A 12,200-nucleotide genomic window follows, 5' to 3' on the forward strand; every position below is an offset into this window, starting at 1 on the left:
TAGGTCCATCCATCTTGCTGCAAATGGCATTATTTTGTTCTTTTTTATGGCTGAGTTATATTCCATTGTATATATGTACCACATCTTCTTTATCCATTCCTCTTGTGACAGACATTTATGTTGCTTCCATGTCCTGGCTATTGTAAATAGTGCTCCAGTAAAGATAGGGGTGCATGTATCTTTTCAAATTATGGTTTTCTCTGGACATATGCCCAGGAGTGGGATTGCTGGGCCATATGGTAGTTCTATTTTTAGCTTTTAAAGGAACCTCCATATTGTTCTCCATAGTGGCTGCACCAATTTACATTCCCACCAACAGTGTAGGAGGGTTCCCTTTGCCCTACACCTTCTGTAGCATTTACTGTTTGTAGATTTTTTGATGATGGATATTCTGACCAGTTTGAGGTGATACCTCATTGTATTTTTGATTTGCATTTGTCTAATAATTAGTGATATTGACCATCTTTTCATGTGCCTGTTGCCCATCTATCTGTTTGTCTTCTTTGGAGAAATGTCTCTTTAGATCTTCCACCCATTTTTTGATTGGGCTATTTGTTTGTTTGATATTGAGCTTCATGAGCTATTTGTATATTTTGGAGATTAATCCTTTGTTAGTTGCTTTGTTTGCAAATATTTTCTCCCATTCTGACAGTTGTCTTTTTGTTTTGTTTATGGTTTCCTTTGCTGTTCCTTTCCTTTTGAGTTTAATTAGGTCCCATTTGTTTATTTTTTTTTAAACATCTTTATTGGGGTATAATTGCTTTACAATGGTGTGTTAGTTTCTGCTTTATAACAAAGTGAATCAGTTATACATATACATATGTTCCCATATCTCTTCCCTCTTGTGTCTCCCTCCCTCCCATCCTCCCTTGCCCACTGCTCCAGGCGGTCACAAAGCACCGAGCCGATACCCCTGTGCCATGCGGCTGCTTCCCACTAGCTATCTACCTTACGTTTGTTAGTGTGTATATGTCCATTTTATTTTTATTTTCATTACTCTAGGAGGTGGATCAAAAAAGATCTTGCTGCGATTTATGTCAAAGATTGTTTTGCCTATGTTTTCCTCTAAGAGTGTTATAATAATCCAGCCTTACATTTAGGTCTTTAATCCATTTTGAGTTTATTTTTGTGTATGGTGTTAGGGAGTGTTCTAATTTCATTCTTTTATATGTACGTGTTGAGTTTTCCCAGCACCACTTATTAAAGACACTGTCTTTTCTCCATTGTAGAGTCTTGCCTCCTTTGTCATAGATTAGGTGACCATCGGTGTGTGGGTTTATCTCTGGGTTTTCTATCCTGTTCCATTGATCTGTATTTCTGTTTTTGTGCCAGTACCATACTGTTTTGATTACTGTAGATTTGTAGTATAGTCTGAAGTCAGGGATCCTGGTTCCTCCAGCTTTGTTTTTCTTTTGCAAGATTGCTTTGGCTATTCAGGGTCTTTTGTGTTTCCATACAATCTGTAAATTTTTTTGTTCTAGTTCTGTGAAAAATGCCTTTGGTAATTTGAAATGGATTGTGTTGGATCTGTAGATTGCTTTGGGTAGTATAGTCATTTTCACAATATTGATTCTTCCAATCTAAGAACATGGTATATCTCTCCATCTGTTGGTGTCGTCTTTGATTTCTTTCATCAGTATCTTATAGTTTTCTGAGTACAGGTCTTTTGCCTCCTTGGGTAAGAATCATTGCTTTATTATTTTTTTCTGCCCACATAAAGGCAGGCAAGTTCCATGTGATCCCAGTGTGTTACGTTAAAGAAACTGATACACAGCCAGTGATAGGTTAAGTTTTTCAAGGTGGAAGGTTGGTAACTTGTATCTAGAGACTATGGGACCATACCAACACTTTCCCCAGGTCTAAGAGTTGATGCTTTGGCCCTTGGGTACACCAGAAGGTTTTTGTTCTATTTATTTTCTTCCCGTCTTTGATAAATAAAATTTTGGAACACCATTCATTCTTGAATGTCATTAAACTGTTTTATGGAATGCCATGTAATAAATTAACAGTTAATACCAATGATGGTAATAAATTAATAAAGTGGCAAATGATGAAAATTGAAGATATTATTGAGTTTTTCTGAGAAAAGATAATATTGCATTTTAGTGCATTTTATTAACTTATTGCTGGGTAATGGAATGTAGCTTGTCTGTTATCTTAATTATGCTACTGAATTCTTTTTTTTTGTATTTTAAGTAAATCAGTAACCACAGAAATTTATTCAGTAACTGAGATAGGTATTCATGAAAGGTGTATTGATTTTAATAAATTTTCAGTTCAGAACAATTTATTACGTAATATTTGAGAAGCGCAGAATAGTGTATTTCACGTATATGAGAAATATGAAGCATTGTGAGTATTCAGAAAATTCAAGGCCCACTCTCCATCCCTCCAGCCAACTTAAGAACTAGAATATTACCATTCCTGTAAAGCTACTGGACTCTTTCTTCTAGCATTGCTTTTCCTATCAAAATGGTTTGTGACAGGAATTTTCTAACATAACTGTAAATAGTAAGTATACTGAATCCTCCATGAACCTATCACCTAGTTTCAATGATTATCAACATTTTTGCCAGTCGTGTTTCACTAACTCCGTCCATGTGTCCCCCCTGCCCCCCCGCCCTTTTTTTTTTGAGGTGTTAAGGCAAGCTCCAGACATGGCCTTATTTCAGTAGTGAGTACTTTAATTATTCATTTCTAACAAGGACTTTAAAAATGTAACCACAATGCCATCACACCGAAAAGTTTTTCTTTAATATCATAAAATATCCAGTCAATGTTTAAATTTTCCCAATTATCCAATAAATGTTCATTTGTAGTTGGTTACTCTGAATCGTGATTCAGGCAGTGTATGCACTTTGCACTTCATTAAAATTTTTCACTGTCTTGGTTTTTCCTTGCTAAGGAAAGAAACAGGGTCTCTTTTTCTTGTAGAATTTTTCATTTCTCTATTTGCCTTTTTCACTCAACCTGTGCTTCCTGTGACATCATAGGTAGATCTTGAGGTTTGATTAGGGCCCATTGAGGCAACAAGAAGTCATTGGTGATGTGTGTGCTTCCTGCTGTTTCAGTGTTTGTTCACATGATATACAGGAATAGAGGAATACTCTGAATGTCAAGTACGGGGGGTGGGGCATTCTGTGGGACAGGGAGCCAACTTTAAAAAATGAATGGCAAAGGTGTAACAGAGGGAGGTTGCATCCTGTTTGGATTCTGATTGGATAAGCCGAAAATAGAAAGATGTTTATGAGATGATTAGAAAATTTGATCACTGGTAGCATTTAGATGATACAAGATTATTGATTTAGCTATCATAATAGTACTGTGGATATATTTTTTAAATGCCTGTATTTCAGTGATACATACTAAAGTTTTAAAACAACATGCTGCCTGGAATTTTCTTATGATAATCCATATATGAACAAAATCAGTCATCCATTGATAATTGTTGAACTAGGTGATGGGGTTATGGGACTCTGTATTGTTTTCTCTAATTTGTATGTAATCAAGTATTTTTATTATGTTTTAAAAATTATGAAGCCTTTGTGACTACCTGACACCTAATCTCTTTCTTAATTATCTTGGTTTAAGAAAGCTTTAAGACAGAAAAGTTTTGGAGTCATTCAGTAAGGCTATCATACTATTTCATTTTAGTAAGAAAATTACTGTGAGTCCCATGCCTTGGATGAACATCCTTGGTGAATTAACGACTTCTTTTGAAAGCAAACCCCACTCAAATGTGCCTGCCTCAACCCTGCCTAGTATTTCCAGAACTTAAGTAAAGGGGCTCTAACTTTCCACACATTCCACGTCTCATATGTCCTTCTCTCCAGTTAAAGTATCTAATGTGTTTGATTCTGAAAACTCTGTAGCTTACTGTGTTTGTATCTAGTATCACAGGTATATTGAAATTGCAATAAAGCAGTGCAGGAGCTCAGGAATTGATTGTAAAATCCATGGTCTCATCCTGCTGGGACGGATACGTGCGGAGGAGGAAGATTTGGCTGCAGTTCCTTTCTTAGCTTCAGATAATGAGGAGGAAGAGGACGAAAAAGGCAACAGTGGGAGGTGAGAGCTGTTTGCTGTTGGTGGTACTCATGCCCAAACTCTCACTTTCAAAAGCCAGTGTTTAATTGGAGTGTGTCTCATAATGAGGATAGTTTAGTGCCCATAGGACTATTTGTTAAGTATTAGTTAATGTTCAAATCATATTCAAAAATATGATTTAATTTAATTTTAGGAAAAATTTAATGTGGAAACACATTGTATTTAGAAAAATTCACTTAAAAGGGAAAATAAAAATGTTAATTTTTCTACCTGAAATATTACTGTTAATATTTTGGTATATATTCTTGTAGTTTTCTTTTTTATCTGTCCCTAATTGTGTTTTCCTTTGGAGATAGTGTGGTATGGTATGTATTTTACAGCCTTTTTTGTTAAGAATTTTATTAATAACTTTTAAATTAAAAAATTTTTATTACAATAAAATATACATAAATTTACCATCTTAACCAGTTAAGTGTATAGTTCAGTGACATTAAGTAAATTTACATTATTGTGCAACCATGAGTAACATCCATCTTTAGAATATCTGTATCATTAGTCTTCTGTTGTATAATTTTATTTTGTACAATATTTCATCTCATGATTAAGTTCTCATTTACTCAGTTCCTTATTTTGTATGAGCCCTGTAGTGATGACTATTACTGTATTTATTCATCCACCATATATTTATTGAACACCTACTGGGGGCTAAACCCTGTTCTCTGTCCTGTGAATGCTGTAGTGAACATGCTAAATAAAACAAGACAAACTCACACACATTAGAGTGGCCTCATGGCTGTGGGAAGTGCACGAAGGAGAAGGGCCTGGTGCTTTGAGCGACTACAAAGGAGCATTGGGCTGTCAGGAGAACAAGGAAAAACTCCCCCCATCAAAGCAAAGTGGGCAGTAAGGGGTGTTGGCAGGGGAACATCATATACCAAGGGTGAAGAAAGGTGTTTGCCAGGTCTGTGCACATTTGCTTTTTATTCCAAGACCTGTATGGAGGGCTCATGTGCAGTGTCTGTTCTGAGCTCTGTTTACGTCCCAGCAGCAAACAGTGCAGGCAATTACTGTCCTCAGATAAGTTGTCTTTTCACAAATAAATTGCTAAAAGTGAAATTGCCAAGTCGATAGGTGTTTCTCTTGTATTGCTGGTGTAGCTGGGCCCTTGCAGATGTTCACTAGAGGCAGGTAACAGTGCCAGCTGAGCTCTGCTGATCACTGCCCTTAGCACTGAGTGCTTTCTAGTGTGTGACATGAGCAGTCTGTCCTTTTGAAACAAAGGAGCTTGGCTCTGCACTGCTATTAAGCACATACTCTTAATCATGAAGAGGTGGCCACTGTGGTGATAAATCAGGTCATTCTAGGGATCTTGGGCTTGGATCCTGTCTTGTTTCATTTCGGAAGCTTTGCAAAGAAGTTGAAGAGAAAATAGTCTTATAACACTACCTTATCTAGAATATATGTTATACTATATGTTACAGTTCAAACTGTTTGTGTCTACATGCATTAATTTAATTAAGTGAGGAAAATGACATTTCACTTAAATAAATCATTGGGATTTTTAAGTGAAAGGATTCTAGAGTCACATTTTCTTATTCGGTAGCTACTAAAATGAATTGGGCAAATATAATTAGTACATGTACTATATATGTGAAATAACCACAAAAGTTTGAGCTTTACTCACAGGTGAAATTTTTACACAGCTGGATACATTCACAAAAGAAATTCTAGATATTTGAATGTAATTTTTTTTCCCTTTCAAATATCATTAATGAGCTAATAACTAATGAATGGTCCAAGCAGTCTCCCACAGGGCAAGCCCCCAACTAGGGTGTGCCCTCACTGACCACCCGCTGGCATTTGTTCCCCCTGCTGATGCTTACATGGTACCAGTCCTTACATGTCTCAACACTGGTGGAATCCCTTACATACTTTTGAGTAACACTGTGTTACAGGGTGTTTCAAATAGAATGTACATATACTTGCTCTCCTTTGCCTGGTATGGGATGAGAGTTTTCCTACCCTTTTATCCCCAAACCATAAAATTTTGATCCCTGAAAGTAAATATTCATTAGTATGTAACATGTTAAAAAATCTTACCTATCTGTAAGCTAATCTCTGGAGTCTTCAGTTGTCTATTGTAGCTTATAAAAATAGAACAAAAGCAAAAAGCTAAAACCTCAAACACAGAAGCAACAGTTTTCTTACCACCTGGCATAAAACTGACAACCAAGCAAATCTAACATTGTTCCATGTACTTCGTGTTCTTATCGTGTTCAAGAATTGATGGACTTTTTTCTTTAATTGATTCTATCTAATTTATTTCTGATGTACAACAAATTGGAAGTAACAATAGCCATTTTTCTCAAGTGTTAGCAGTATAGTTAACACTTAATGCATGGACATCGGTTGCTGTGATTTTGTCATTTAAATTTTTTTTCAATTTAATTTTTATTTTATTTTGAAGAATGTGTGGACTTTGTTGATCAAACTTGTAACCCATCGAGGGCAGGTCAGGAGATGGGATGAATGAGATGGCCTGTGCTTCAGGAGCCTCCGGGGGCTGGTGAGGCCTCCCCTGGCAGAATGGAGATTTGGACCTCCTCCTCCAACGCAGCTGGCCAGCACAGTGGGCAGAGGGTGTAAAGGAAGAAATTTGCATTTTGCCTCGGGACATGTGTTTGTGTTTGAGTACATCAGAGGTCATGTGGCTACATGCATTTTATTATTTCTTTGGGGGGAAAATATGACCAAACGGGGTTTGAGGTTTAGGGACATGGCCACAATGCCAGTCCCGGTGGTGATTCTTGGCGCCATTAACCAACATTCTCTCCAGTTACATCTGCAGTAGCTGTGCGTTAAGGTGATGGGCGGTAATTGCTGTAAAAGCAGTAAAAGCTGTCACGTTCAACTTGGTATACAAGAAGAAAGAGAACTGCACAGTGTCCCTTGGGAAGATCTCCACCAGAATAAAAAGCTAAGGTTAAATTCTAGTATTGAAAGATAGCATACTGGTATCTAGAAATTTTGACCCTCTGGAACACTTAACTCCTGTGTAGTGTTGAATTAAAACAAAACTTTAAGAGTTTCTGATAGTAACCAGCAAACTGTGTGCTTGAGGTTGTTTTCCTTTTTATTTAAAAAATGTTTTCACTCTGACCTCTATTTCTGTTTTATTTTTCCTTTGATTAGCCTTATTAGAAAGAAGGCTGCAGGTCTGGAATCGGCGGCTACGATAAGAACCAAAGTGTTTGTGTGGGGCCTGAATGACAAGGACCAGCTGGGAGGGCTGAAGGGCTCCAAGGTACCTGCCCGATACCCAGTGCCCTCGCCACCCCGTGCTGCTCAGGCCCAGACAGACCCAGCAACAGCCATGCTTCTTGAAGTTTTTATAATGGTCTTTCCTTTTATATGTTGTTTTTAAAGTTGACTTTTCTTAAGTAATTCTTGACATGAACTCACAGACATTATCAAATTTAGTTTCTGAGAAGCCTCTGTCCTTGGAAAATAGTGCACTTTAGATATAGTTGCATTATTGCTGTTTTGTAAACTAGAACATACACTTTTGAAAAGATTTAACAAGCACAGAGGTAAAAATTGTAGAGTATTAATTATATTTTAAAGAGTAGGTACAACAATTGATGCATTTGAACTAGAGTTGAATTCAGTGTGGCTCTTAACTGAGGAAGAGATTCCTCCAAATTTTAGTGTCTGGAAACAGTTTCTTTTCAGATGAGCATCTCCACTACTTACTTCACCCATCATAAGATCCCTTGTTATCTGCATTGCCGAGAAGCTGAAAAGGAAAGTTAGAACTCATTTATTTAAGTCTTGTGGTTCTAGTACAATGAAAATAATCTTATGCAATTCAGCAGCCTCGAGTTACATCTGTTTTTGAGGCCCCTGCCCTGCATTTGGAGATATGTGAGGCCCAGAAGCTCTGGGAGCCTCAGCTGTGACAGGGGCTGTCTAGGGGGTCCCGAGGGCATGGCCCTTTTTGGGGTTTGCACATGAAAGATAGGTTGGCGCTTCACGGTTGGGATGAACATCCTTCTTCCACAGTAGTAGTGACTATTTGATACTTTCTGACACATAGGAATCATAAAGGGCTTCTTAGACAGGGGCTTTGATAATTTTAAATTAAATCACACCCATCTCTAACGGGAAATTTAAGTGTATAATTTCTTAGAATTAACAAGAATGAGCAGGACATGACCTGAAATAAAATGTAATTTACCAAATGTTTGTTTATATCTTTACATTATGTGTATTTTATTTTTTGCCTTTTACTATGGATATGTTCAGATGTACCCAGGTAGAAAGAATAGGGACCTGAGTCCTCTTGTCCCTGTACCAGCTTCAACAGTTGCAGGTGGTCACATTTTTGTCTTTATTTTCTACACAGCCTCACCCCTATTCATTTTAAAGTCAATCTCAGTATATCATTTCATCCTTAAAATACTTGTGTATATCTAAGAGACAAGAACTTTGGTTAATATAACCATGTAAATTAACAGTAATTCTATGTACCATCTAGTAAGATTACTTGTAATTTTAAAAGTGTAAATAACATTCTCTCTTTTCTCCTTTCCTTTAAAAAAAATTCTTGTTTTAGATAAAAGTTCCTTCATTCTCTGAGACACTGTCTGCTTTAAATGTAGTACAGGTGGCTGGTGGTTCTAAAAGTTTGTTTGCAGGTATGATTATTCTAATATTTAAAAAGTTTTATATGATGCTTAGGACTGAAAACATAGTTGTTGCATTGTGAAAAGTGAGTCCTTTCCTCACTCCTGTTCCTTGCAGTGACAGTGGAAGGGAAAGTGTATGCCTGTGGAGAAGCCACGAATGGCCGGCTGGGGCTGGGCCTCTCCAGTGGGACTGTGCCCATTCCTCGACAGATCACAGCTCTCAGCAGTTACGTGGTCAAGAAGGTGGCCGTTCACTCAGGTAAGAGCCAGGCTTTGCACTGGTGCACAGATAAGCCTGTTGTTCGTGCTCTGTAATTAACTGGGGCCGTAAACAATTTCCCCTAAAGTGTCTTTGCATTCTTTTTCAAATTTTACTTAACTATTAGGAATAAAAGTTGGTTAATGTAAAACTCCAGGTGGTCTAGAGTTTAATTATTGTTGCTACACGAGGCTTCTTGGAGGCCAGTGGTTGCTGGCATTCCAGGCATGTGGGGCATACCTCACCAAAGGAGGGGGCTTTTAATCTTGGAGCTTGTGGTCTCAGGTTCATAGCATCTCTGCAGTCATCACGTTCTGTGCTTAAATATGTGTTACTTTTCTGGGGAAAGAGCCTGTAACTTTCATCAGATTCCCAGTATCTGTAAATTCCAGTGATAAGAAAGAACCATTTAAAAAAAAAATTACACTGCTTCAATTCAGGAAACTTTGAGTATCATTTCAAAGCCCTGTGCTCTGAGGAAATGAACTGAATTAGATACAAACTGAGTTCGTGTCTATACTGGATAGGGTTAGATTTAACCCCTTAAAACAGAAAATCCAAACGGTAGTGGCTTGAGCAAGATAGCATTTTACCATTCTCTGTAGAAACCTGGAGGTGGGGTCCAGGGCCAGCGTAGCAGCCTCAGTACCTGTGAGGTGCACTAGCTTGCTGTCCACCCCCGTTGCAGCCGCAGGTGAACGTATAAGATAGGCCTTTTCCTCAGGCCCACTCTGCTCCTCCAAAGAGCTTTTCTGGAAGCCTCACTCACTTCTGTCGCACCTCTGTCACCATCCTCTGTGGGCAAGGGAGTCTGGGAAGCGTGGTTTTTAGCTGAGCACATTGCCCTGGATCATGTGGGCTCTGTTGGCAAGGGATAGGGTGCTAATGGGTATTAGGAGCCTAGGAACTGGTGGACACAAGTGACAGAGAGGAAATGCTCTTCAGTCCTGAGCCGGGGTGGATGGACTAGGAGAGTGAGTCATACTGGGGAAAAAGCATGAACTGATTGTTTTGGGAATGAGCATAGTGCCTTCATTGCAATTGATGATACTTTTGCTTAAATAATTCCATTGTTTAGGTACATTTCACAAAAGCCTAATTGCCACTGCATTTGATAATTTGTCTAATCACAAATGTACTTATTTTTCCATCTGAATTTTGACCCTTTATATATTTAACATAGCAGCAACCCCATTAATAAATATCATTTTGCTGCTTCTTTGTGAGTAAAATTCTTTGTAGGACTTAAACTTTGTAGTTTAATAAATGTTCACTTATTTTATATATCTGTCACCCTGAAATGTTCATCTTATTTACTCAATTATTCAACACATATTCACACCTACTGCATGCCAGGAAAAATAGGTAGTTGTGCTGTTAACTTTTGTAAACCAACTTTGGCAGCCTCTCTCTGTGTGAATGTTGCAGGTGGACGGCACGCTACAGCTTTAACTGTTGATGGGAAAGTGTTTTCCTGGGGTGAAGGTGATGATGGCAAACTTGGACACTTCAGTAGAATGTAAGAATATTTTCTTCATTACTTGCTAATAAGAAACTGTTACTGTTAATAATAGTGAATGCTTTTTGATAGTTTTTTGTAGAAAATTGAGTAGGATGGGTTATTTATGAAAACGGAACTTAAAAATATATTTAAAAATTGTCTATGAATGTGGTTTGGCCTCACACGTTCTGTTTTAAGGTTTGATAGTTAACTTAATCTGAAGATGTTGTTTTGACTAAAAGTGGCTCAGTGTTGATGTCCTTTTCTTTCTTCTTTAAAAAGGCTGGATTGATTATAGGGAATATTATTTAATCTTGCTTTAGGAACTGTGACAAGCCACGGCTGATAGAGGCCCTGAAAACCAAGCGAATCCGGGATATTGCCTGTGGGAGCTCGCACAGTGCAGCCCTCACGTCCAGTGGTGAACTGTACACCTGGGGCCTCGGAGAGTACGGCCGCTTGGGACATGGGGATAACACAACACAGCTGAAGCCCAAAATGGTGATTATACACATTTTTGTTGCTTGCAGAAAGTTTACCACCTGCTGATTTCCAGAGAAGATAAGCTCCCAGTCTAGGACAGTTCATAAAGACATGACCAGTATTGGCTTTCAGTCTGTGGGGAAAAATCCCCCTTGCTTTCTTAGTGCCTGTGCTTGATTCTGTTTTTAAATTTGTGATTGAGTAGGTGAAAGTCCTTCTTGGTCACAGAGTAATCCAGGTGGCGTGTGGAAGTAGAGATGCACAGACCCTGGCTCTGACTGATGAAGGTGAGTCCTGTCCTGACTCCACGTTGCTGGGGGAGGAACATTGTGAGACACTGGCCTAAAGTATATATTTTTAAACCTAGGTTTGGTATTTTCCTGGGGTGATGGTGACTTTGGAAAATTGGGCCGGGGAGGAAGCGAAGGCTGTAACATTCCCCAGAACATTGAGAGACTAAATGGACAGGGGGTGTGTCAGATCGAGTGTGGAGCACAGTTCTCCCTGGCCCTCACCAAGTCGGGAGTGGTGTGGACATGGTACGTAAACGCCTGTCATCTGTCAGTGTGTCTGTTTGGGGCCTTTTAGGGAGGGGGAAACCTTTATTTTCTTACTCGTTCAGGCATCTTTGTTTTTTAATTTATTTTGAGTTGGGATTAATGACAATATTATAAGAAATTTCCCATTATAACTGGGCTGTTTAGAAAAGAACACTGGAGAAATTTTAGCCCAAACTTGTCTGTCTTGTTTTTTTTTGTTTGTTTACTTATTTATTTTTAACGTTTTTATTGGAGTAGAATTGCTTTACTATGGTGTGTTAGTTTCTGCTTTATAACAAAGTGAATCAGTTATACATATACATATATCCCCATATCTCTTCCCTCTTGCGTCTCCCTCCCTCCAACCCTCCCTATCCCACCCTTCTAGCTGGTCACAAAGCACCGAGCTGATCCCCCTGTGTTATGCGGCTGCTTCCCACTAGCTATTTTACATTTGGTAGTGTATATATGTCCATGCCACTCTCTCACTTTGTCCCAGCTTACGCTTCCCCGTCCCCATATCCTCAGTTCCATTCTCTAGTAGGTCTGCGTCTTTATTCCCATCTTGCCCCTAGGTTCTTCATGACCATTTTTTTTTTTTTTTTTAGATTCCATATATATGTGTTAGCACACGGTATTTGTCTTTCTCTTTCTGACTTACTTCACTCTGTATGACAGACTCT

General features: G+C 38.5%; 1 protein-coding gene across 5 annotated transcripts in view; it reads left to right on the forward strand.

Moving 5' to 3' along the window:
* Window positions 1–12,200, forward strand: part of HERC2 (HECT and RLD domain containing E3 ubiquitin protein ligase 2) — a 234,547-nt gene that overhangs the window by 146,753 nt on the left and 75,594 nt on the right. For all 5 annotated transcript variants that reach the window (XM_082840688.1, XM_082840690.1, XM_082840692.1 and 2 more), the window contains 8 exons: window positions 3,893–4,068; window positions 7,240–7,351; window positions 8,663–8,744; window positions 8,851–8,994; window positions 10,423–10,513; window positions 10,819–10,996; window positions 11,184–11,265; window positions 11,346–11,517. In XM_082840688.1, coding sequence (XP_082696814.1) covers window positions 3,893–4,068; window positions 7,240–7,351; window positions 8,663–8,744; window positions 8,851–8,994; window positions 10,423–10,513; window positions 10,819–10,996; window positions 11,184–11,265; window positions 11,346–11,517 — 1,037 coding nt within the window. The remainder of the gene's footprint in view (window positions 1–3,892; window positions 4,069–7,239; window positions 7,352–8,662; window positions 8,745–8,850; window positions 8,995–10,422; window positions 10,514–10,818; window positions 10,997–11,183; window positions 11,266–11,345; window positions 11,518–12,200) is intronic.

The sequence above is a fragment of the Leucopleurus acutus genome (assembly GCF_964270905.1).
Source record: "Leucopleurus acutus genome assembly, chromosome: 6".
NCBI classification, from domain to species: domain Eukaryota; kingdom Metazoa; phylum Chordata; class Mammalia; order Artiodactyla; family Delphinidae; genus Leucopleurus; species Leucopleurus acutus.